This window comes from Entelurus aequoreus, linkage group LG14 (assembly GCF_033978785.1).
Source record: "Entelurus aequoreus isolate RoL-2023_Sb linkage group LG14, RoL_Eaeq_v1.1, whole genome shotgun sequence".
Taxonomy (NCBI): Eukaryota; Metazoa; Chordata; class Actinopteri; order Syngnathiformes; family Syngnathidae; genus Entelurus; species Entelurus aequoreus.
The window spans coordinates 33,628,228-33,653,239 of record NC_084744.1 but is presented as its reverse complement, the minus strand read 5'-3'; the positions used below and the strand labels follow the sequence as shown (position 1 = coordinate 33,653,239).

Here is a 25,012-nt window from a genome sequence, read left to right as displayed (position 1 = left end):
TTTACAACTACAAATAGTGCATTTTGGTATTTCCTCATACCCTGCCTCGTGGTAGCATGCTCAGGTTAGCATGCTAATGTTTCATGCTAGCTTTTGAGCTAATTGTGTATGTTTACAACTACAAATAGTGCATTTTGGTATTTCCTTATGCCCTGCCTCGTGGTAGTATGCTCGGGTTAGCATGCAAGTGTTTCATGCTAGCTTTTGAGCTAATTGTGTATGTTTACAACTACAAATAGTACATTTTGGTATTTCCTCATGCCCTGCCTCGTGGTAGCATGCTCAGGTTAGCATGCTAATGTTTTATGCTAGCTTTTAAACTAATTGTGTATGTTTACAACTACAAATAGTGCATTTTGGTATTTCCTTATGCCCTGCCTCGTGGTAGCATGCTCGGGTTAGCACGCTAATGTTTTATGCTAGCTTTTGAGCTAATTGTGTATGTTTACAACTACAAATAGTGCATTTTGGTATTTCCCCATAACCTGCCTCGTGGTAGCATGCTCGGGTTAGCATGCTAATGTTTCATGCTAGCTTTTGAGCTAATTGTGTATGTTTACAACTACAAATAGTGCATTTTGGTATTTCCTCATGCCCTGCCTCGTGGTAGCATGCTCGGGTTAGCATGCTAATGTTTCATGCTAGCTTTTGAGCTAATTGTGTATGTTTACAACTACAAATAGTGCATTTTGGTATTTCCTTATGCCCTGCCTCGTGGTAGCATGCTCGGGTTAGCACGCTAATGTTTCATGCTAGCTTTTGAGCTAATTGTGTATGTTTACAACTACAAATAGTGCATTTTGGTATTTCCTCATGCCCTGCCTCGTGGTAGCATGCTCGGGTTAGCATGCTAATGTTTTATGCTAGCTTTTGAGCTAATTGTGTATGTTTACAACTACAAATAGTGCATTTTGGTATTTCCTTACGCCCTGCCTCGTGGTAGCATGCTCGGGTTAGCATGCTAATGTTTCATGCTAGCTTTTGAGCTAATTGTGTATGTTTACAACTACAAATAGTGCATTTTGGTATTTCCTTATGCCCTGCCTCGTGGTAGCATGCTTGGGTTAGCATGCTAATGTTTCATGCTAACTTTTGAGCTAATTGTGTATGTTTACAACTACAAATAGTGCATTTTGGTATTTCCTTATGCCCTGCCTCGTGGTAGCATGCTCGGGTTAGCATGCTAATGTTTTATGCTAGCTAACGTGAAGAGTATTTTGAAACATGCATGTATTTAGAAAGTGTCAAGTGTGTTATAGAAGTGCACCTACATGTTGAGAGCAAGGTTTGGCCCCAGGAGGGAAGGCGAAGGGCAGATGTAGCGTGCGATGAGGAGGCACCATCCTCTTCCTCTTCAGCACGGTGTTGAGCCAGTGTGCCGTGACGCAGCGTTTGCCCTCTCGGAGGGCCTGGGAGGGGAGGCAGTGACACAAACATGCAGTGATCTTCTGACTCCCCTAGGTGGCATTTTCACTGACTTTGCACGCATTTTCTTGGTTTTATGCTAGCTTTTTAGCTCATTTTGTAAGTCTGCACCTACAAATGTGGCATATCCTCTTATCCGCTCACGTGCTAGCATGCTAACGCTTTATACTAGCATTATAGCTAACGTTGTATAGAAACCAAAAAAACTAAAAAATCATGTTTTTTTTCCTATGTTAGCATGCTAACATTTTAGCTAGCATTTTAGCTAATTTGGTATGTCTTCACCTACAATCCCTGGATGTTGGTACTGGGCACCGTTTTAGGAGTAAGTTAACTTCTCATGTGTTAGCATGGTAAAATTTGTATGTTAAAGTTTTAGCAAATTTTGTTTAAACCTAAAAATCATGTTTATTGATACTTTCTTGCAATCTTAGAACTATGCTACCTCTATGAGTATGTAAAATTCTCATATGTTAGCATGCTAACATTTGTATGCTAATGCTTTATGCTCGCATTTTAGCAAATTTTTTTTATTTAAACCTAAAAATCTTGTTTGTTTTTTTACATGTTCCTCAATCATAGAACTATGCTACCTGTAGGCGCATGTTAACTTCTCATATGTTAGCATGCTGACGTTCGTATGCTAAGGTTTTACGCTAGCATTTTATCACATTTTGTTTGTTTAAACCTAAAAATCATGTTTCTTGATACTTTTGGCAATCTTACAACTATGCTACCTCTATGAGTATGTAAACTTCTCATATGTTAGCAAGCTAACGTTTTTATGCTAATGTTTTATGTTAGCAGTTTAGCTAATTTTGTTTGTTAAAATCTAAAAATCTATTTTTTTTTATATGTTCCGCAACCTCTAGGAGTATGTTAACTTCTCATATGTTAGCATGCTAATGTTCGTATGCTAACTTATTATATTGGCATTTTAGCCAATGTTTGTTTTAACCTAAAAAAATCATGTTTTTAATACTTACCGCAATCTTATAACTATGCTACCTTATTCTATGCTAGCATTTTAGCTAATTTTGTATGTCTTCACCTACAATCCCTGGATTTTGGTACTTGCCACCGTCTTAGGAGTAAGTTAACTTCTCATGTGTTAGCATAGTAAAATTTGCATGCTAACATTTTAGCAAATGTTTAAATCTAAAAATCATGTTTCTTGATACTTTTGGCAATCTTAGAACTATGCTACCTCTATGAGTATGTAAACTTCTCATATGTTAGCATGCTAACATTTTTATGCTAATGTTTTATGCTCGCATTTTAGCAAATTTCGTTTATTTAAACCTAAAAAATATTGTTTGTTTTTTTACATGTTCCTCAATCTTAGAACTATGCTACCTCTAGGCGCATGTTAACTTCTCATATGTTAGCATGCTGACGTTCGTATGCTAAGGTTTTATGCTAGCATTTTATCACATTTTGTTTGTTTAAATCTAAAAATCATGTTTCTTGATACTTTTGGCAATCTTAGAACTATGCTACCTCTATGAGTATGTAAACGTTTCATATGTTAGCATGCTAACGTTTTTATGCTAATGTTTTATGTTAGCAGTTTAGCTAATTTTGTTTGTTAAAATCTAAAAATCTATTTTTTTGATATGTTCCGCAATCTTAGAACTATGCTACCTCTAGGAGTATGTTAACTTCTCATATGTTAGCATGCTAATGTTAGTATACTAACTTATTATGCTGGCATTTTAGCCAATGTTTGTTTTAACCTAAAAAAATCATGTTTTTAATACTTACCGCAATCTTATAACTATGCTACCTTATTCTATGCTAGCATTTTAGCTAATTTTGTATGTCTTCACCTACAATCCCTGGATTTTGGTACTTGCCACCGTCTTAGGAGTAAGTTAACTTCTCATGTGTTAGCATAGTAAAATTTGCATGCTAACATTTTAGCAAATGTTTAAATCTAAAAATCATGTTTCTTGATACTTTTGGCAATCTTAGAACTATGCTACCTCTATGAGTATGTAAACTTCTCATATGTTAGCATGCTAATGTTTTATGCTCGCGTTTTAGCTAATTTTGTTTATTTAAACTTAAATATCTTGGTTTTTTTACATGTTCCTCAATCATAGAACTATGCTACCTCTAGGCGTATGTTAACTTCTCATACGTTAGTTAGCCTGCTGACGTTCATATGCTAAGGTTTTACGTTAGCATTTTAACAACTTTTGTTCGTTTAAATCTAAAAATCTTGTTTCTTGATACTTTTGGCAATCTTAGAACTATGCTACTTCCATGAGTATGTAAACTTCTCATATGTTAGCATGTTAACATTTTTATGTTATTTTTTTATGCTAGCAGTTGAGCTAGTTTTGTCAAAATCTAAAAATCAGTTCTTTTGATATGTTCCGCAACCTTAGAGCTATGCTACCTTTCGGAGTTTAACTTCTCACATGTTAGCATAGTCAAATTTGTATGTTAACTTTTTATGCTAGCATTTTAGCTAATCATTTAAACCTAAAAATCATGTTTCTTGATACTTTCTTGCAATCTTAGAACTACGCTACCTCTATGAGTATGTGAACTTCTCATATGTTAGCATGCTAATGTTTGTATGCTAATGTTTTATGCTCTCATTTTAGCTCATTTTGTTTATTTAAACCTAAAAATCATGTTTTTTTTACATGTTCCTCAATCTTAGAACTATGCTACCTCTAGGCGCATGTTAACGTCTCATATGTTAGCTAGCATGCTGACGTTCGTATGCTAAGGTTTTATGCTCGGATTTTAACAAATTTTGTTCGTTTAAACCTAAAAATCATGTTTCTTGATACTTTTGGCAATCTTAGAACTATGCTACCTCTATGAGTATGTAAACTTTTCATATGTTAGCATGCTAATGTTTTATGCTCGCATTTTAGCTAATTTTGTTTATTTAAACTTAAATATCTTGGTTTTTTTACATGTTCCTCAATCATAGAACTATGCTACCTCTAGGCGCATGTTAACTTCTCATATGTTGGTTAGCATGCTGACGTTCGTATGCTAAGGTTTTATGCTAGCATTTTATCACATTTTGTTTGTTTAAATCTAAAAATCATGTTTCTTGATACTTTTGGCAGTCTTAGAACTATGCTACCTCTATGAGTATGTAAACTTTTCATATGTTAGCATGCTAATGTTTTATGCTCGCATTTTAGCTAATTTTGTTTATTTAAACTTAAATATCTTGGTTTTTTTACATGTTCCTCAATCTTAGAACTATGCTACCTCTAGGCGTATGTTAACTTCTCATATGTTGGTTAGCATGCTGACGTTCGTATGCTAAGGTTTTACGTTAGCATTTTAACAAATTTTGTTTGTTTAAATCTAAAAATCATATTTCTTGATACTTTTGGCAATCTTAGAACTATGTTACCTCTATGAGTATGTAAACTTCGCATATGTTAGCATGCTAACGTTTTTATGCTAATGTTTTATGTTAGCAGTTTAGCTAATTTTGTTTGTTAAAATCTAAAAATAAATTTTTTTGATATGTTCCGCAATCTTAGAACTATGCTACCTCTAGGAGTATGTTAACTTCTCATATGTTAGTTAGCATGCTGACGTTTGTATGCTAAGGTTTTATGCTAGGATATTAACAAATGTTGTTAGTTTAAACCTAAAAATCATATTTCTTGATACTTTTGGCAATCTTAGAACTATGCTACCTCTATGAGTATGTAAACGTTTCATATGTTAGCATGCTAATGTTTTATGCTCGCGTTTTAGCTAATTTTGTTTATTTAAACCTAAAAATCATGTTTTTTTTACATGTTCCTCAATCTTAGAACTATGCTACCTCTAGGCGCATGTTAACTTCTCATATGTTGGTTAGCATGCTGACGTTCGTATGCTAAGGTTTTACGTTAGCAGTTTAACAAATTTTGTTTGTTTAAATCTAAAAATCATATTTCTTGTTACTTTTGGCAATCTTAGAACTATGCTACTTCCATGAGTATGTAAACTTCTCATATGTTAGCATGCTAATGTTTTTATGCTAATGTTTTATGCTAGCAGTTGAGCTAATTTTGTTTGTTAAAATCTAAAAATCTTGTTTTTGGATATGTTCCGCAATCTTAGAACTATGCTACCTCTGAGTATGTAAGCTTCTCATATGTTAGCATGCTAACGTTTTTATGCTCACGTTTTATCTAATTTTGTTTATTTAAACCTAAAAATCATGTTTTTTTTACATGTTCTTCAATCTTAGAACTATGCTACCTCTAGGCGCATGTTAACTTCTCATACGTTAGTTAGCCTGCTGACGTTTGTATGCTAAGGTTTTACGTTAGCATTTTAACAACTTTTGTTCGTTTAAACCTAAAAATCATGTTTCTTGATACTTTTGGCAATCTTAGAACTATGCTACCTCTATGAGTATGTAAACGTTTCATATGTTAGCATGCTAACGTTTTTATGCTAATGTTTTATGTTAGCAGTTTAGCTAATTTTGTTTGTTAAAATCTAAAAATCAATTTTTTTGATATGTTCCGCAATCTTAGAACTATGCTACCTCTAGGAGTATGTTAACTTTTCATATGTTAGCATGCTAATGTTCGTATGCTAACTTATTATGCTGGCATTTTAGCCATTGTTTGTTTTAACCTAAAAAAATCATGTTTTTAATACTTACCGCAATCTTATAACTATGCTACCTTATTATATGCTAGCATTTTAGCTAATTTTGTATGTCTTCACCTACAATCCCTGGATTTTGGTACTTGCCACCGTCTTAGGAGTAAGTTAACTTCTCATGTGTTAGCATAGTAAAATTTGCATGCTAACATTTTAGCAAATGTTTAAATCTAAAAATCATGTTTCTTGATACTTTTGGCAATCTCAGAACTATGCTACCTCTATGAGTATGTAAATTTCTCATATGTTAGCATGCTAATGTTTGTATGCTAATGTTTTATGCTCGCATTTTAGCTCATTTTGTTTATTTAAACCTAAAAATCATGTTTTTTTTACATGTTCCTCAATCATAGAACTATGCTACCTCTAGGCGCATGTTAACTTCTCATATGTTAGCTAGCACGCTGACGTTCGTATGCTAAGGTTTTATGCTAGGATTTTAACAAATTTGGTTCGTTTAAACCTAAAAATCATGTTTCTTGATACTTTTGGCAATCTTAGAACTATGCTACCTCTAGGAGTATGTAAACTTTTCATATGTTAGCATGCTAATGTTTTATGCTCGCATTTTAGCTCATTTTGTTTATTTAAACCTAAAAATCTTGTTTTTTTTACATGTTCCTCAATCTTAGAACTATGCTACCTCTAGGCGCATGTTAACTTCTCATATGTTAGCTAGCATGCTGACGTTTGTATGCTAAGGTTTTATGCTAGCATTTTAACAAATGTTGTTAGTTTAAACCTAAAAATCATGTTTTTTTTACATGTTCCTCAATCATAGAACTATGCTACCTCTAGGCGCATGTTAACTTCTCATATGTTAGCTAGCACGCTGACGTTCGTATGCTAAGGTTTTATGCTAGGATTTTAACAAATTTGGTTCGTTTAAACCTAAAAATCATGTTTCTTGATACTTTTGGCAATCTTAGAACTATGCTACCCCTATGAGTATGTTAATTTTTCATATGTTAGCATGCTAACGTTTATATGCTAATGTTTTATGCTAGCAGTTGAGCTAATTTTGGTTGTTAAAATCTAAAAATCTTGTTTTTGGACATGTTCCGCAATCTTAGAACTATGCTACCTTTAGGAGTATGTTAACTTCTCTTATGTTAGCATGCTAACGTTTTTATGCTAACGTATTATGCTGGCATTTTAGCCAATTTTGTTCGTTAAAATCTAAAAATCATGTTTCTTGATACTTTTGGCAATCTTAGAACTATGCTACCCCTATGAGTATGTTAATTTTTCATATGTTAGCATGCTAACGTTTATATGCTAATGTTTTATGCTAGCAGTTGAGCTAATTTTGGTTGTTAAAATCTAAAAATCTTGTTTTTGGACATGTTCCGCAATCTTAGAACTATGCTACCTCTAGGAGTATGTTAACTTCTCTTATGTTAGCATGCTAACGTTTGTATGCTAACGTATTATGCTGGCATTTTAGCCAATTTTGTTCGTTAAAATCTAAAAATCATGTTTCTTGATACTTTTGGCAATCTTAGAACTATGCTACCTCTGAGTATGTCAACTTCTCATATATTAGCATGCTAACGTTCGCATGCTAACGTATTATGCTGGCATTTTAGCCAATTTTGTTCATTTTAACCTAAAAAAAAACAACAGGGACTATTTCAGCAAGTATGTTCAGCCCGAGGAAAACATAATAAGATTCTTACCTGCACATACATGTTGCTGACCTGACTCTCACACAGCAGGTGTGTGCAGCGGCTGGTCAGGGAGGAGTCAACAGCACCCCCACACGCCTGGATCACCTGCACACAGGAGGTAAGTCAAGCTTGATAAGTTAATCATACACACATGTCATCTGTTGTGTTGTTGTGAACGACATCATGGATGTAAACAATGTACAAACAATCATACACACACAACACATCAGTTGTGTTGTTGTGAACGACATCATGGATGTAAACAATGTACAAACAATCATACACACACAACCAGAGGTGGGACCAAGTCATTGCTTTGCAAGTCACAAGTAAGTCTCAAGTCTTTGCCCTCAAGTCTCGAGTCAAGTCCCGAGTCAAGACAGGCAAGTCCTGAGTCAAGTCCAAAGTCAAGACTAGAAAGTCTCAAGTCAAGTCCCAAGTCCTGCATTTTGAGTTTCGAGTCCTTTCAAGTCCTTTTAACCACAGACTAATATTTTTACACAGATTGTGTATGCTTTTAAAACGCTGTATTTATTTATTAAAACAAGTGCATTTGAAATTGCAGGAAAAAAAAATAGTGCTGACATTGCAATTCATAATAGCACTATTAACCAGTCATTTTAATAGTTTAAACAATTTTAAACATTTAACTCATTCCTTTACAGAATAAACACATTTGCAAAAACAAACATTAACATACTATTGGTTGTATTTTATGAAAATAACATTACCACAAAGTTGAGAAGGAGCAAAGATCTTCAATATTTGTATGTGAGAATCACAAAGAAATCTTCTGGGGGAGGATGACGCCCCTACAGGGGTTTGCTTTACAAACGTTCAGCCCCACCTAAAACAAAATTCACCAGCCGCCACTGATTATGATGCATTCTCATTTTAGGCAAGGTATAAGACAATACTTTCTTAACAGTATAATTGTAACCAGGAATAAGTCTTCAAGTAACAATATTCAAATACTAACGTTGTTGGGTAAGACATAATTTGGTTTTATTCTGAATCCAGTGAAACAGATTGGTGGTTTTAGCTGATATAAAGACTTTCAGGTGTTTATATATGTTTAAGTATTTGGCAGACGCTTTTATCCAAAGCGACATACATAAAAAATAGATATAAAACAATCACTGTAAACATTATCATTTAAGGGAAGAATGTAATACAAAATATCAATACAAAGTGTCAAGACAGAATAAACTCTCTGCTGCTGCAGCAACAGAGTTACAGTCTATAGGTCCCTAAAATATATAGATATCTAATGTATTCATACATTGTTTATGTAGGATATACGCATGTATATATAACCTAATCATATTGTTTCTTCAACTTAAAAATAGCTGACCGTTTTTTTCCCCCTTCTCTGGGCTTATATTCCCAGTTTTGATCTCGGACGTCTGGTCACTTATAGCATATAAGAATATTATATTACTGTTAAGCAAACTATGAATAATAAAAACGCCAAAACATGTGTCCGTTATCATAGCTACACGTATGACAAAAAAAACGCGTGAAAATCAGTGGTATTCAGTGAGGTAAGATGAATTAAATGCTCTGACAGTTCATTGCTCCTGCCAAATGAATTGCACTGAGTGGAGCAGATCACCACTCCAAGATGGCGGCTCCGCGTCTCGTCTGCGCCAGTAGGCAGTAGCGCTCAATGCTGCGTCTACTTATAAGATGTCTATGGTTATGACGTTAGCAGTGAGTTTACAGCCTCACTGATTTAACTACACAGCAAATAAAAGTCATGTTACTTAGCCAATAAACGTTAGCTTACATTCAAAACTTACCCTTCTTTGTGCAACTTCAAATGTCGAACGAAGTTGGAAGTTGTTGCGTCTCCGTCTGTAATATTCGAACTGCGTGATTTGCATACAGCAATTCGTTTTTTGTTGACCAAGTCGTAGTTTTTATACCCGAACGAAACCAACTTTGGCATAATTGTTTCTCACTGCCGCATTGTTTGACAACTCATGTTCGGTGGTTGTCCTGCAATTGGATTGGATGAGAGCTGTGTGATGAAAACAATGTAGATCTAATTTGATTGGCTGTTGTACCGACAGCACACACGCTGACAAGCAGCACACACGCTTATAGACACAGACGTATAAAATGAAAGATACGGAGCGCTCCCAAATAACTTTTTAAGGTTTGGGTTTTGGGGAAAGTAGCAAGTCATGTCAAGTCAAAAGGCTCAAGTCCAAGTGAAGTCACAAGTCATTGATGTTAAAGTCTAAGTCGAGTTGCAAGTCTCTTTACATTTTGTCAAGTCGAGTCTAAAGTCATCAAATTCATGACTCGAGTCTGACTCGAGTCCAAGTCATGTGACTCGAGTCCACACCTCTGCACACAACACATCAGTTGTGTTGTTGTGAACGACATCATGGATGTACACAATGTACAAACAATCACACACACACAACACATCAGTTGTGTTGTTGTGAACGACATCATGGATGTAAACAATGTACAAACAATCATACACACACAACACATCAGTTGTGTTGTTGTGAACGACATCATGGATGTACACAATGTACAAACAATCATACACACACATCAGTTGTGTTGTTGTGAACGACATCATGGATGTAAACAATGGACAAACAATCATACACACAACACATCAGTTGTGTTGTTGTGAACAACATCATGGATGTAAACAATGTACAAACAATCATACACACACAACACATCAGTTGTGTTGTTGTGAACGACATCATGGATGTACACAATGTACACACAATCACACACACACAACACATCAGTTGTGTTGTTGTGAACGACATCATGGATGTACACAATGTACAAACAATCACACACACACAACACATCAGTTGTGTTGTTGTGAACGACATCATGGATGTACACAATGTACAAACAATCATACACACACATCAGTTGTGTTGTTGTGAACGACATCATGGATGTAAACAATGGACAAACAATCATACACACAACACATCAGTTGTGTTGTTGTGAACAACATCATGGATGTAAACAATGTACAAACAATCATACACACACAACACATCAGTTGTGTTGTTGTGAACGACATCATGGATGTACACAATGTACACACAATCACACACACACAACACATCAGTTGTGTTGTTGTGAACGACATCATGGATGTACACAATGTACAAACAATCACACACACACAACACATCAGTTGTGTTGTTGTGAACGACATCATGGATGTAAACAATGTACAAACAATCATACACACACAACACATCAGTTGTGTTGTTGTGAACGACATCATGGATGTCAACAATGTACAAACAATCATACACACACAACACATCAGTTGTGTTGTTGTGAACGACATCATGGATGTACACAATGTACACACAATCACACACACACAACACATCAGTTGTGTTGTTGTGAACGACATCATGGATGTACACAATGTACAAACAATCACACACACACAACACATCAGTTGTGTTGTTGTGAACGACATCATGGATGTAAACAATGTACAAACAATCATACACACACAACACATCAGTTGTGTTGTTGTGAACGACATCATGGATGTCAACAATGTACAAACAATCATACACACACAACACATCAGTTGTGTTGTTGTGAACGACATCATGGATGTACACAATGTACAAACAATCATACACACACAACACATCAGTTGTGTTGTTGTGAACGACATCATGGATGTAAACAATGTACAAACAATCATACACACACAACACATCAGTTGTGTTGTTGTGAACGACATCATGGATGTACACAATGTACAAACAATCATACACACACAACACATCAGTTGTGTTGTTGTGAACGACATCATGGATGTCAACAATGTACAAACAATCATACACACACAACACATCAGTTGTGTTGTTGTGAACGACATCATGGATGTCAACAATGTACAAACAATCATACACACACAACACATCAGTTGTGTTGTTGTGAACGACATCATGGATGTAAACAATGTACAAACAATCATACACACACAACACATCAGTTGTGTTGTTGTGAACGACATCATGGATGTACACAATGTACAAACAATCATACACACACAACACATCAGTTGTGTTGTTGTGCACGACATCATGGATGTCAACAATGTACAAACAATCATACACACACAACACATCAGTTGTGTTGTTGTGAACGACATCATGGATGTCAACAATGTACAAACAATCATACACACACAACACATCAGTTGTGTTGTTGTGAACGACATCATGGATGTCAACAATGTACAAACAATTATACACACAACACATCTCATCTGTAATTGCTTTGTTTACATTGTAAAAAGTACAGGTATTATTTGTGAGTGGTATTTCCAGCAAATCCAGGTTGATGGGTTACTTGGTCCTGGTCCTGGTCCAGACCTGGTAAATAGACTTACTTACTTTTCATACCCAGAGCATAAAAACCTGTTTCAAACCTGGTAAATAAATGAATTGTAATGTTGGCAGTTATACTTCCGGTGAAAAAGGTCACAAGAAGTTACTCTGGCATCACTTTCTTACAACAAAACTGGTGTGACAATCTTACCCGTTTCCACGTGGACAGAAGTTGTTTGTCCGCCATCTGCTCGGGGTAGTCGGCGATGGCGAACACGCAGCCCAGCAGGAAGCCGTCCTGTGGTACTGTGACATGAAGACAGTGTGAAGTGTAGTCCGCTAATTCTGATTAGCCTGTCAATGAACTGCTCCATTAGACGTTAGCATTAAGCTAACGTACTATTTGAGTGCATCACTTCCTGTTGAAAAGTGCACACTGACCTTGCTTTTTCTTTGACTGCCGCATTTTACCCACTAGGAGGCGCACTTAAAATCCTTTCATTTTCTCAGAAATCGACAGTGCGCCTTCTTACCCGGTGCACCTAATGTACCGCATAATTCTGCTTGTGCTTACCAACCTCAAAGCTATTTTATTTGGTACATTGTGAAATGATAAGTGTGACCAGTAGATGGCAGTCACACATAAGAGATACATGTAGACTGCCATCATATTGCAGTCTACACGTATCTCTTATGTGTGACTGCCATCATATTGCCGTAAACACATATCTCTTATGTGTGACTGCCATCATATTGCATTCTACACGTATCTCTTATGTGTGACTGCCATCATATTGCAGTCTACACGTATCTCTTATGTGTGACTGCCATCATATTGCAGTCTACACGTATCTCTTATGTGTGACTGCCATCATATTGCAGTCTACACGTATCTCTAATGTGTTCATTAAGTGTGGCCTAAATGTGACATTAATAAGAAGTGGTGTGGGCGTGGCCTAAATGTGACATTAATAAGAAGTGGTGTGGGCGTGGCCTAAATGTGACATTAATAAGAAGTGGCCTAAATGTGACATTTATAAGAAGTGGTGTGGGCGTGGCCTAAATGTGACATTTATAAGAAGTGGTGTGGGCGTGGCCTAAATGTGGCATTTATAAGAAGTGGTGTGGGCGTGGCCAAAATGTGACATTAATAAGTGGTGTGGGCGTGGCCTAAATGTGACATTTATAAGAAGTGGTGTGGGCGTGGCCTAAATGTGGCATTTATAAGAAGTGGTGTGGGTGTGGCCTAAATGTGACATTAATAAGTGGTGTGGGCGTGGCCTAAATGAGGCATTAATAAGAAGTGGTATGGGCGTGGCCTAAATGTGACATTTATAAGAAGTGGTGTGGGCGTGGCCTAAATGTGACATGTATACGAAGTGGTGTGGGCGTGGCCTAAATGTGACATGTATAAGAAGTGGTGTGGGCGTGGCCTAAATGTGACATTTATAAGAAGTGGTGTGGGCGTGGCCTAAATGTGACAATAATAAGAAGTGGTGTGGGCGTGGCCTAAATGTGACATTTATAAGAAGTGATGTGGGCGTGGCCTAAATGTAACATTAATAAGAAGTGGTGTGGGCGTGGCCTAAATGTGACATTAATAAGAAGTGGTGTGGGCGTGGCCTAAATGTGACATTTATAAGAAGTGGTGTGGGCGTGGCCTAAATGTGACATGAATAAGAAGTGGTGTGGGCGTGGCCTAAATGTGACATTTATAAGAAGTGGTGTGGGCGTGGCCTAAATGTGACATTTATAAGAAGTGGTGTGGGCGTGGCCTAAATGTGACATTAATAAGAAGTGGTGTGGGCGTGGCCTAAATGTGACAATAAGAAGTGGTGTGGGCGTGGCCTAAATGTGACATTTATAAGAAGTGGTGTGGGCGTGGCCTAAATGTGACATTAATAAGAGGTGGCCTAAATGTGACATTTATAAGAAGTGGTGTGGGCGTGGCCTAAATGTGACATTAATAAGAAGTGGTGTGGGCGTGGCCTAAATGTGACATGTGTAATAAGTGCTGTTGGCGTGGCCTAAATGTGACATTAATAAGTGGTGTGGGCGTGGCCTAAATGTGACATTAATAAGAAGTGGTGTGGGCGTGGCCTAAATGTAACATTAATAAGAAGTGGTGTGGGCGTGGCCTAAATGTGACATTAATAAGAAGTGGTGTGGGCGTGGCCTAAATGTGACATTAATAAGAAGTGGTGTGGGCGTGGCCTGAATGTGACATTAATAAGAAGTGGTGTGGGCGTGGCCTAAATGTGACATTAATAAGAAGTGGTGTGGGCGTGGCCTAAATGTGACATTTATAAGAAGTGGTGTGGGCATGGCCTAAATGTGACAATAATAAGAAGTGGTGTGGGCGTGGCCTAAATGTGACATTAATAAGACGTGGTGTGGGCGTGGCCTAAATGTGACATTAATAAGAAGTGGTGTGGGCGTGGCCTAAATGTGACATGTATAAGACGTGATGTGGGCGTGGCCTAAATGTGACATTAATAAGAAGTGGTGTGGGCGTGGCCTAAATGTGACATGAATAAGAAGTGGCCTAAAAGTGACATTAATAAGAAGTGGTGTGGGCGTGGCCTAAATGTGACATTAATAAGAAGTGGTGTGGACGTGGTCTAAATGTGACATTTATAAGACATGGTGTGGGCGTGGCCTAAATGTGACATTAATAAGACGTGGTGTGGGCGTGGCCTAAATGTGACATTAATAAGAAGTGGTGTGGGCGTGGCCTAAATGTGACATGTATAAGACGTGGTGTGGGCGTGGCCTAAATGTGACATTAATAAGAAGTGGTGTGGGCGTGGCCTAAATGTGACATTAATAAGAAGCGGCCTAAAAGTGACATTAATAAGAAGTGGTGTGGGCGTGGCCTAAAAGTGACATTAATAAGAAGTTGTACTCACTTTCTGTTCCTTGCTCGTGTCCAAACAAGGAGACGTGAGCAGGCTGCTGCACAATCTGTTGTTGTTGTTGTTGTTGTTGTTGTTGTTGCAGGGCCTGCTGGTTCTGGTGCTGCATGGCCTGCTGGTGCTGGTTCTGCAGCTGCTGCTGCTGCTGCATCTGCTGGATGTGCTGCTGCTGCTGCAGGAAGTGCTGCTGCTGCTGCTGCTGCTGCTGCTGCTGCAGATGTTGTTGGTGCAACTGCTGATGGTTTTGTTGTTGCTGTTGCTGCTGCTGCAATATCTGCATGCGTTGCTGCTGCTGGAACTGTTGCAGCTGCTGCTGCAGGGCCTGTTGCTGCTGCAGCTGCTGCACACCGGGCCGCAAAAGCTGCGGAGGGCGCAGCTGCTGCTGCTGCTGAGGGAAGGAATGCTGCTGCTGCTGTTGTTGCTGCGAGAACATCTGCTGTTGGTGCAACTGTTGCTGCTGCAGGAACTGATGCTGCTGCTGCTGCTGCTGTGGAAACAGCTGCTGCTGTGCAACTTGCGACTGTTGGTGGTGCAACTGCATCATCTGATGCTGCTGCTGCTGCTGCAGTTGCATCATGGGGTGCTGCTGTTGCTGCGGTAACTGTTGATGGTGCTGCTGGGTCGACTGTTGCATGAGCTGCTGCTGCTGCTGCTGGCCGGCTATTTTGGACTGATTGAAGAGCAGCGTGTTGGCAGTGTTGAGCGTCTGGGAATGGCTCTGATTGGTCTGGTGCTCCAATGGCTTTCCTTGGTTCAGGTTCTGGATGATCTGCCACCAGGGAAACAAGCACATATGTGGAACTGTGGGGAACAATTAGCTCTCTGCAGGATTTTTGCCACGTGGCGATCGTGCCAATTCACGATAATTCAACCCATCCTTGCAAAATACGCCCAGCCTCGCAACTTACCGTAAATTCTGGTCTACGATAAGCTCACGGCTTTTCCTACGGTTTAAAGCTTTGAACCAGATGTAGAAGTGCCTTTCCGTCCTGGAATCGTCCATAGCGTTTCTACTCGTATGGATTCATCACTCCAATAAACGGTTGTAAGTTTTACAATATAACTAAAACAATTCTTACTTACTAAACCGTCCCATGTGTGATGTCTGTACTTTTTTCCCACGCTTTGTACCGCGCGGCTTATAAAACAGTGTGGTTAATCGTCCATAGCGTTTCTACTCGTATGGATTCATCGCTCCAATAAATTTTACAATATAACTAAAACAATTTTTTCTTTACTAAACTGTCCCATGTGTGATGTCTGCACTTTTTTCCCACGCTTTGGACCGCGCGGCTTATAAAACAGTGTGGTTAATTTAACGAATCGTCCATAGCGTTTCTACTCATATGGATTCATCGCTCCAATAAATTTTACAATATAACTAAAACAATTCTTACTTACTAAACCGTCCCATGTGTGATGTCTGTACTTTTTTCCCACGCTTTGGACCGCGCGGCTTATAAAACAGTGTGGTCCATAGCGTTTCTACTCGTATGGATTTGTCGCTCCAATAAACGTTTGTAAGTTTTATAATATAACTAAAACAATTCTTACTTACTAAACCGTCCCATGTGTGATGTCCGTACTTTTTTCCCACGCTTTGTACCGCGCGGCTTATAAAACAGTGTGGTTAATTTAACGAATCGTCCATAGCGTTTCTACTCGTATGGACTCATCGCTCCAATAAATTTTACAATATAACTAAAACAATTTTTCATTTACTAAACCGTCCCATGTGTGATGTCTGCACTTTTTTCCCACGCTTTGGACCGCGCGGCTTATAAAACAGTGTGGTCCATAGCGTTTCTACTCGTATGGATTCATCGCTCCAATAAATTTTACAATATAACTAAAACAATTTTTTATTTACTAAACCGTCCCATGTGTGATGTCTGCACTTTTTTCCCACGCTTTGTACCGCGCGGCTTATAAAACAGTGTGGTCCATAGCGTTTCTACTCGTATGGATTCATTTCCCCAATAAACGGTTGTAAGTTTTACAATATAACTAAAACAATCCCAACAATCCTTCCCATTTGTGATGTCTGTGCTTTTTTCCCACGCTTTGGACCGCGCGGCTTATAAAACAGTGTGGTCCATAGCGTTTCTACTTGTATGGATTCATCGCTCCAATAAACGGTTGTAAGTTTTACAATATAACTAAAACAATCCCAACAAACCGTCCCATTTGTGATGTCTGCACTTTTTTCCCACGCTTTGGACCGCGCGGCTTATAAAACAGTGTGGTTAATTTAACGAATCGTCCATAGCGTTTCTACTCGTATGGTTTCATCACTCAAATAAAAATTTAGAATATAACTAAAACAATCCTTCCCATGTGTGAGGTCTGTACTTTTTTCCTACGCTTTGGACCGCGCGGCTTATAAAACAATGTGATTAATTTGTGGAGAGTACTTCTACTTTGTAAGTTTTACAATATAACTAAAACAATTCTTACTTACTAAACCGTCCCATGTGTGAGGTCTGTACTTTTTTCCCACGCTTTGGACCGCGCGGCTTATGAAACAGTGCGGTTAATTTAACAAACACATGCAGAGACACTTAAAAAGTGTGTTATTGTTTGTGCTGTTTCCGTGTAAATAACTCATTTCACAACGTATAGTCCGGTGTGGCTAATACATGGGGAAAAAAATTGTTTCTAACATTTAATGGGTGCGGCTTATAGTCTGGTGCAACTAATATATGGGAAACTTAATTTTTCCTAACATTTAATGGCCGCGGTTTATAGTCCGGTGCAACTAATATATGGAAACATTTTTATTTTTCTAAAATTTAATGGGTGTGGCTTATAGTCCAGTGCGACTAATATATGGCAAAAATAAATGTTTCTAACATTTAATGGGTGCGGCTTATAGCCCGGTTGCGACTAATATATGGAAAATATTATTTTTCTAACACTTGTTGGGTGTGGCTTATAGTCTGGTGCAACTAATATATGAATTTGTTTTTCTTTCTAACATTTAATGGCCGCGGTTTATAGTCCGGTGCAACTAATATATGGAAACATTTTATTTTTCTACCATTTGATGGGTGCGACTCATATATGGAAATGTTGTACTTTTCTACCATTTAATGGGTGCAGCTTATAGTCCGGTGCAACTAATACATGGGACATTTTATTGTTCTAACACTTAATGAGTGCAATATTATAGTCCGGTGCAACTAATATATGGATTTTTTTTATTTTGCGACTAATATTTGGAAAATATTATTTTTCTTACCTTTGTTGGGTGCGACTTATGGTCCAGTGCGACTAATATTTGGAAAATGTTATTTTTCTGACCCTTGCTGGGTGCGGCTTATGGTCCGGTGCGACTAATATTTGGAAAATATTATTTTTCTGACCCTTGCCGGGTGCGGCTTATGGTCCGGTGCGACTAATATTTGGAAAATATTATTTTTCTTACCCTTGTTGGGTGCGGCTTATGGTCCGGTGCGACTAATATTTGGAAAATATTATTTTTCTTACCCTTGTTGGGTGCGGCTTATGGTCCGGTGCGACTAATATTGGGAAAATATTATTTTTCTTACCCTTGTTGGGTGCGGCTTATGGTCCGGTGCGACTAATATTTGGAAAATATTATTTTTCTTACCCTTGTTGGGTGCGGCTTATGGTCCGGTGCGACTAATATTTGGAAAATATTATTTTTCTTACCCTTGTTGGGTGCGGCTTATGGTCCGGTGCGACGAATATTTGGAAAATATTATTTTTCTTACCCTTGTTGGGTGCGGCTTATAGTCTGGTGTGAATAATATATGGAAAAATATTATTTTTCTACCATTTAATGGGTGCGCTTTATAGTCCGGTGCGACTAATATATGGAAACATATTTTTCTAACACTTGTTGGGTGCAGCTTATAGTCCGGTGCAACTAATATATGGAACATTTTATTTTTCTACCATTTAATGGGTGTGGCTTATAGTCCGGTGCAACTAATATATGGAACATTTTATTTTTCTAACACTTAATGGGTGCGGCTTATAGTCCGGTGCAACTAATATATGGAACATTTTATTTTTCTACCATTTAATGGGTGTGGCTTATAGTCCGGTGCAACTAATATATGGAACATTTTATTTTTCTAACACTTAATGGGTGCGGCTTATAGTCCGGTGCAACTAATATATGGAACATTTTATTTTTCTACCATTTAATGGGTGTGGCTTATAGTCCGGTGCAACTAATATATGGAACATTTTATTTTTCTAACATTTAATGGGTGTGGCTTATAGTCCGGTGCAACTAATATATGGAACATTTTATTGTTCTAACACTTAATAGGTGCAGCTTATAGTCCAGTGTGACTAATATATGGAACATTTTATTTTTCTAACATTTAATGGGTGTGGCTTTTAGTCCGGTGTGACTAATATATGGAACATTTTATTTTTCTAACATTTAATGGGTGTGGCTTATAGTCCGGTGTGACTAATATATGGAACATTTTATTTTTCTAACATTTAATGGGTGTGGCTTATAGTCCGGTGTGACTAATATATGGAACATTTTATTTTTCTAACATTTAATGGGTGTGGCTTATAGTCCGGTGCAACTAATATATGGACATTTTTTATTTTTCTAACACTTAATGGGTGTGGCTTATGGTCCGGTGCGACTAATATTTGGAAAATATTATTTTTCTTACCCTTGTTGGGTGCGGCTTATGGTCCGGTGCGACTAATATTTGGAAAATATTAATTTTCTTACCCTTGTTGGGTGTGGCTTATGGTCCGGTGCGACTAATATTTGGAAAATATTAATTTTCTTACCCTTGTTGGGTGCGGCTTATGGTCCGGTGCGACTAATATTTGGAAAATATTAATTTTCTTACCCTTGTTGGGTGTGGCTTATAGTCCGGTGCAACTAATATATGGAACATTATATTTTTCTACCATTTAATGGGTGCGGCTTATAGTCCGGTGTGACTAATATATGGAACATTTTATTTTTCTAACATTTAATGGGTGTGGCTTATAGTCCGGTGCAACTAATATATGGACATTTTTTATTTTTCTAACACTTAATGGGTGTGGCTTATGGTCCGGTGCGACTAATATTTGGAAAATATTATTTTTCTTACCCTTGTTGGGTGCGGCTTATAGTCCGGTGTGAATAATATATGGAAAAATATTATTTTTCTAACATTTAATGGGTGTGGCTTATAGTCCGGTGCGACTAATATATGGAAACATATTTTCCTAACATTTAATGGGTGCAGCTTATAGTCCGGTGTAACTAATATATGGACTTTTTTATTTTTCTAACACTTGATGGGTGTGGCTTATGGTCCGGTGCGACTAATATTTGGAAAATATTATTTTTCTTACCCTTGTTGGGTGCAGCTTATAGTCCGGTGTGAATAATATATGGAAAAATATTATTTTTCTAACATTTAATGGGTGTGGCTTATAGTCCGGTGCAACTAATATATGGAAATTTTTTATTTTTCTAACACTTAATGGGTGTGGCTTATGGTCCGGTGCGACTAATATTTGGAAAATATTATTTTTCTTACCCTTGTTGGGTGCAGCTTATAGTCCGGTGTGAATAATATATGGAAAAATATTATTTTTCTAACATTTAATGGGTGTGGCTTATAGTCCGGTGTGAATAATATATGGAAAAATATTATTTTTCTAACATTTAATGGGTGTGACTTATAGTCCGGTGCGACTAATATATGGAAACATATTTTCCTAACATTTGTTGGGTGCAGCTTATAGTCCGGTGTAACTAATATATGGACTTTTTATTTTTCTAACACTTGATGGGTGTGGCTTATAGTCCAGTGCAACTAATATATGGACTTTTTTATTTTTCTAACACTTGATGGGTGCGGCTTATAGTCCGGTGCGACTAATATATGGAAACATATTTTCCTAACATTTGTTGGGTGCAGCTTATAGTCCGGTGCAACTAATATATGGACTTTTTTATTTTTCTAACACTTGATGGGTGTGGCTTATAGTCCGGTGCAACTAATATATGGACTTTTTTATTTTTCTAACACTTGATGGGTGCGGCTTATAGTCCGGTGCGACTAATATATGGAAACATATTTTCCTAACATTTGTTGGGTGCAGCTTATAGTCCGGTGCAACTAATATATGGACTTTTTTATTTTTCTAACACTTGATGGGTGTGGCTTATAGTCCGGTGCAACTAATATATGGACTTTTTTATTTTTCTAACACTTGATGGGTGTGGCTTATAGTCCGGTGCAACTAATATATGGACTTTTTTATTTTTCTAACACTTGATGGGTGCGGCTTATAGTCCGGTGCGACTAATATATGGAAACATATTTTCCTAACATTTGTTGGGTGCAGCTTATAGTCCGGTGCAACTAATATATGGACTTTTTTATTTTTCTAACACTTGATGGGTGTGGCTTATAGTCCGGTGCAACTAATATATGGACTTTTTTATTTTTCTAACACTTGATGGGTGCGGCTTATAGTCCGGTGCGACTAATTTATGGAAACATATTTTCCTAACATTTGTTGGGTGCAGCTTATAGTCCGGTGTAACTAATATATGGACTTTTTATTTTTCTAACACTTGATGGGTGTGGCCTATAGTCCGGTGCAACTAATATATGGACTTTTTTATTTTTCTAACACTTGATGGGTGTGGCTTATAGTCCGGTGCAACTAATATATGGACTTTTTTATTTTTCTAACACTTGATGGGTGCGGCTTATAGTCCGGTGCGACTAATATATGGAAACATATTTTCCTAACATTTGTTGGGTGCAGCTTATAGTCCGGTGCAACTAATATATGGACTTTTTTATTTTTCTAACACTTGATGGGTGTGTCTTATAGTCCGGTGAACTATATAGTCCGGAACATACGTAGTTTTCAAAACATTCCAACTTTTGCCGCAACTTTCTGAAAAAGCTGCCACAAATTAAGGAATGTTAGACTGCAACAACTGCAACAAAAGCCCCCAAAATCGCGGAGTGACTAAAAATGAGCGTCACATTAATACAGATTAGGGGTGTGAATCTTTGGAGCCGGTTCTGATTCCTGGGGTGACCATTCGATACAGAATCGATAATGATAATCCGTATGTATGTATGTATGTATGTATGTGGTGTAGAATGACTCACATGTGCTACGCTGGCAGGTCGGATGATGGGCTGCATGTCAGAGTTGTTGGTAATGTTCCGTAGCGTCCTGGCCGCTGCTGGACTCCAACCAGGGATTCCCTCTGGAACTGACACACCTCCTAAAAAAGACCAAGGTAATGCTTGAAAATATATGATGTAAAGGAGGGGTGTCAAAGTCCTTGTCATGAAGGAGTCATGGCTGCATGAATACTACTGTACATCAACATATACTGTATAATACTCATCAACATATACTGTATACATTCACCTCAGAATATGACTTAATTGCCTATGCATTTTATTTTTTTAAAGTATTTTCTTTAAACACACTACTAAAAATAAAAAATTACAATTCCAGCAGCAGTATATACAGTATATATATACACATATATATATATATATATATATTCCTGGCTGATGACCCTGCAGCTGACCCGTGGGCACTGGAGGAGGTGCGACAGGCAGCAATGCCAAGCAGGAAATACTACCTACCTGTTCATTAACTGAAGTTCTGGAAACCCCAGTGACTACTGTGAACAGGGCAGTTGGAGTCCAGGGAAGACTGGAGGACAGCCAGGAAAGACTGGATGGCAGCAGGGAAAGACCGCACCGGGAGTGGACGGCTAGTTACCCAACCCACTGGTCTCTCGCAAGAGGGACACCCACCTTAACTACGAAGAAATCAAGGAAAAAACAACCCGCAGGCCCTCCGAGAGGCGGGATGAAAGATGGGCCTAACATGACGGACCACACGGTAACGACGATGGCAACGGAAACGGATAACGAGAACATCAGAACTCCAGTTAATGAGGAGAAGATCCTCCGAAAGTGTGCTTGCGGATGGGAAAAGGTGACCACGTACAGGGGACTGCGAATCCACCAGGGGAAAGCAAAGTGTGGTCAGAGAGGCCAACAGCAACCTTGCACCGCGGCAGCGGGTGAGACAAGAGGGACCAGAAGCCAGGTAGAAAACCACAGTGCTAACGGACCCAATGTTGCTGAAAGCACAGATGGCACAGAGGAAGAAAGCCCCTCGGTGGAGGCTGAGCCCCCACGTGAGCACCAAGACCCAATCTCTACCATCTCACACAGAACAGAGCCACAAGCAGAGACCAAGAAACCAGCAAGAAGGAACAAGCTCAAATGGCCAAAGGCAAATGAAGCAGAGGCATGGCGTACTTTGGATACAGACCTGACCAAGATCCTGGAGGAAAGGTTGCATGGAGGTGCCGAAGCTAAGCTTAACCTGTTTGGGGACATTATATACCAGACCTGCAAAGACAGGTTTGGTGAAATTATCTCCAAGCAGAGGACTGCCCCAAGGGAAATGGGGAGGAGGGAAAAGGAGATCGCCGAGCTTGTGCGAAGACGCCGACAACTCCGCAAGAACTGGAGGAAGGCAACCCAGCCAGAGAGAGAAGGTCTGAAAGTCCTGTGGGAGGAGGTCAGGCAAAGGCTATCCAGGCTCCGCAGAGCTGAACGCATCCGCAAGCGTAGCAAACGGAAGCAGAAAGAGCGAGCCAGCTTCTTCAAGGATCCCTTCAAGCACGCCAGACAACTGCTGGAGGAGAAAAAGTCCGGGAAGCTCGAAACCACCAGGGAGCAAATGGAACAGCACGTCAAAAGGCAGTACAGTGATCCGCTAAGAAACGTCCCATTAGGAACACCAGGGTACGTGCCCCGGCCTGCGCCACCGACAGCTGAATTTAACATCATGCCCCCCAAGCTCAGCGAAGTTAGGCAAACCGTGAAGAAGGCAAGGTCCTCATCAGCACCAGGCCCCAATGGAGTTCCCTACAAGCTCTATAAGAACTGCCCCAAGGTACTTGAACTGCTCTGGTATCTAATGAGAATTGCCTGGAAAAAGCAACTCATTCCAGCGGAGTGGCAAAGGGCTGTAGCGGTATTCATCCCGAAGGAAGAAAACTCCAAAAATATCGGCCAATTCAGAAACATCGCCCTGCTGAACGTAGAAGGAAAAATCTTCTTCTCAGTGCTGGCCAGAAGGATGACCACCTACCTGCTAGAGAATTGCTACATCGACACCAACTGCCAGAAAGCAGGAGTTCCAGGTTTCCCAGGATGCGTAGAGCACTCTACGATGATCTGGGACCAGATCCAGAAGGCCAAGCGGGAGAAGACCGACCTGCATGTCATCTGGCTCGATCTCGCCAACGCGTACGGATCGGTCCCACACCAGCTGATCAACTACGCCTTGGAGTTCTTCCACATGCCACCCTGCATCAAGAACCTGGTAGCGCTTTACTTCAGCGATCTGCAGATGTGCTTTGCCCTCCAGGACTTCACCACCGGGTGGCAGCATCTAGAAGTGGGAATTGCAATGGGGTGTGCCATTTCTCCAATCTTGTTCGTGGCAGCCTTTGAGATAATCCTCATCGGAGCAAGGCAAATGGTTGGAGGAATCAAAACACCATCTGGTCAGAGGTTACCCCCATTGAGGAGCTATATGGACGATGTCACCAGCCTCCTTCAGACAGCAGCATGTACATCTCGACTGCTGAAAAGGGTGGATGAGTTGACATCATGGGCCAGAATGAAGATCAAACCCTCCAAATCCCGTAGCCTGTCACTCAGAAGGGGAGTCAGAAACGACAACACCATCTTTGTCGTCGGGGGAGAGAAAATCCCCCTCCTGTCTGAGCAACCCATCAAAAGCCTGGGGAGGCAGTACACTGCAGAGCTGTCCGATAAACAGATGGGGAGGACTGTCATGAAACAACTCACGGACGGCCTGGCAAGGATCGACCAGAGCCAACTCCCTGGAAAGTACAAGGTCTGGTGCTACCAGTTCATACTCTACAGGAGGGTGATGTGGCCTCTGAAAATGAGCGAGATCCCCTCAT

General features: G+C 39.0%; 1 protein-coding gene and 1 long non-coding RNA gene across 2 annotated transcripts in view; one reads left to right on the top strand and one right to left on the bottom strand.

The window, feature by feature from the left end:
* LOC133664783 (uncharacterized) overlaps positions 1 to 25,012 on the top strand; it is a 71,681-nt gene that overhangs the window by 10,917 nt on the left and 35,752 nt on the right. The window contains exon 2 of the long non-coding RNA XR_009828622.1: positions 7,791 to 7,863. This is a non-coding gene — a long non-coding RNA (uncharacterized LOC133664783). The remainder of the gene's footprint in view (positions 1 to 7,790; positions 7,864 to 25,012) is intronic.
* Positions 1 to 25,012, bottom strand: part of paxip1 (PAX interacting (with transcription-activation domain) protein 1) — an 82,523-nt gene that overhangs the window by 30,923 nt on the left and 26,588 nt on the right. Inside the window, exons 8-12 of the mRNA XM_062069684.1 lie at positions 22,149 to 22,267; positions 15,007 to 15,781; positions 12,309 to 12,403; positions 7,755 to 7,850; positions 1,272 to 1,409 (exon numbers count right to left, since the gene is read on the bottom strand). Of these exons, the coding sequence (XP_061925668.1) occupies positions 1,272 to 1,409; positions 7,755 to 7,850; positions 12,309 to 12,403; positions 15,007 to 15,781; positions 22,149 to 22,267 (1,223 nt within the window). The remainder of the gene's footprint in view (positions 1 to 1,271; positions 1,410 to 7,754; positions 7,851 to 12,308; positions 12,404 to 15,006; positions 15,782 to 22,148; positions 22,268 to 25,012) is intronic.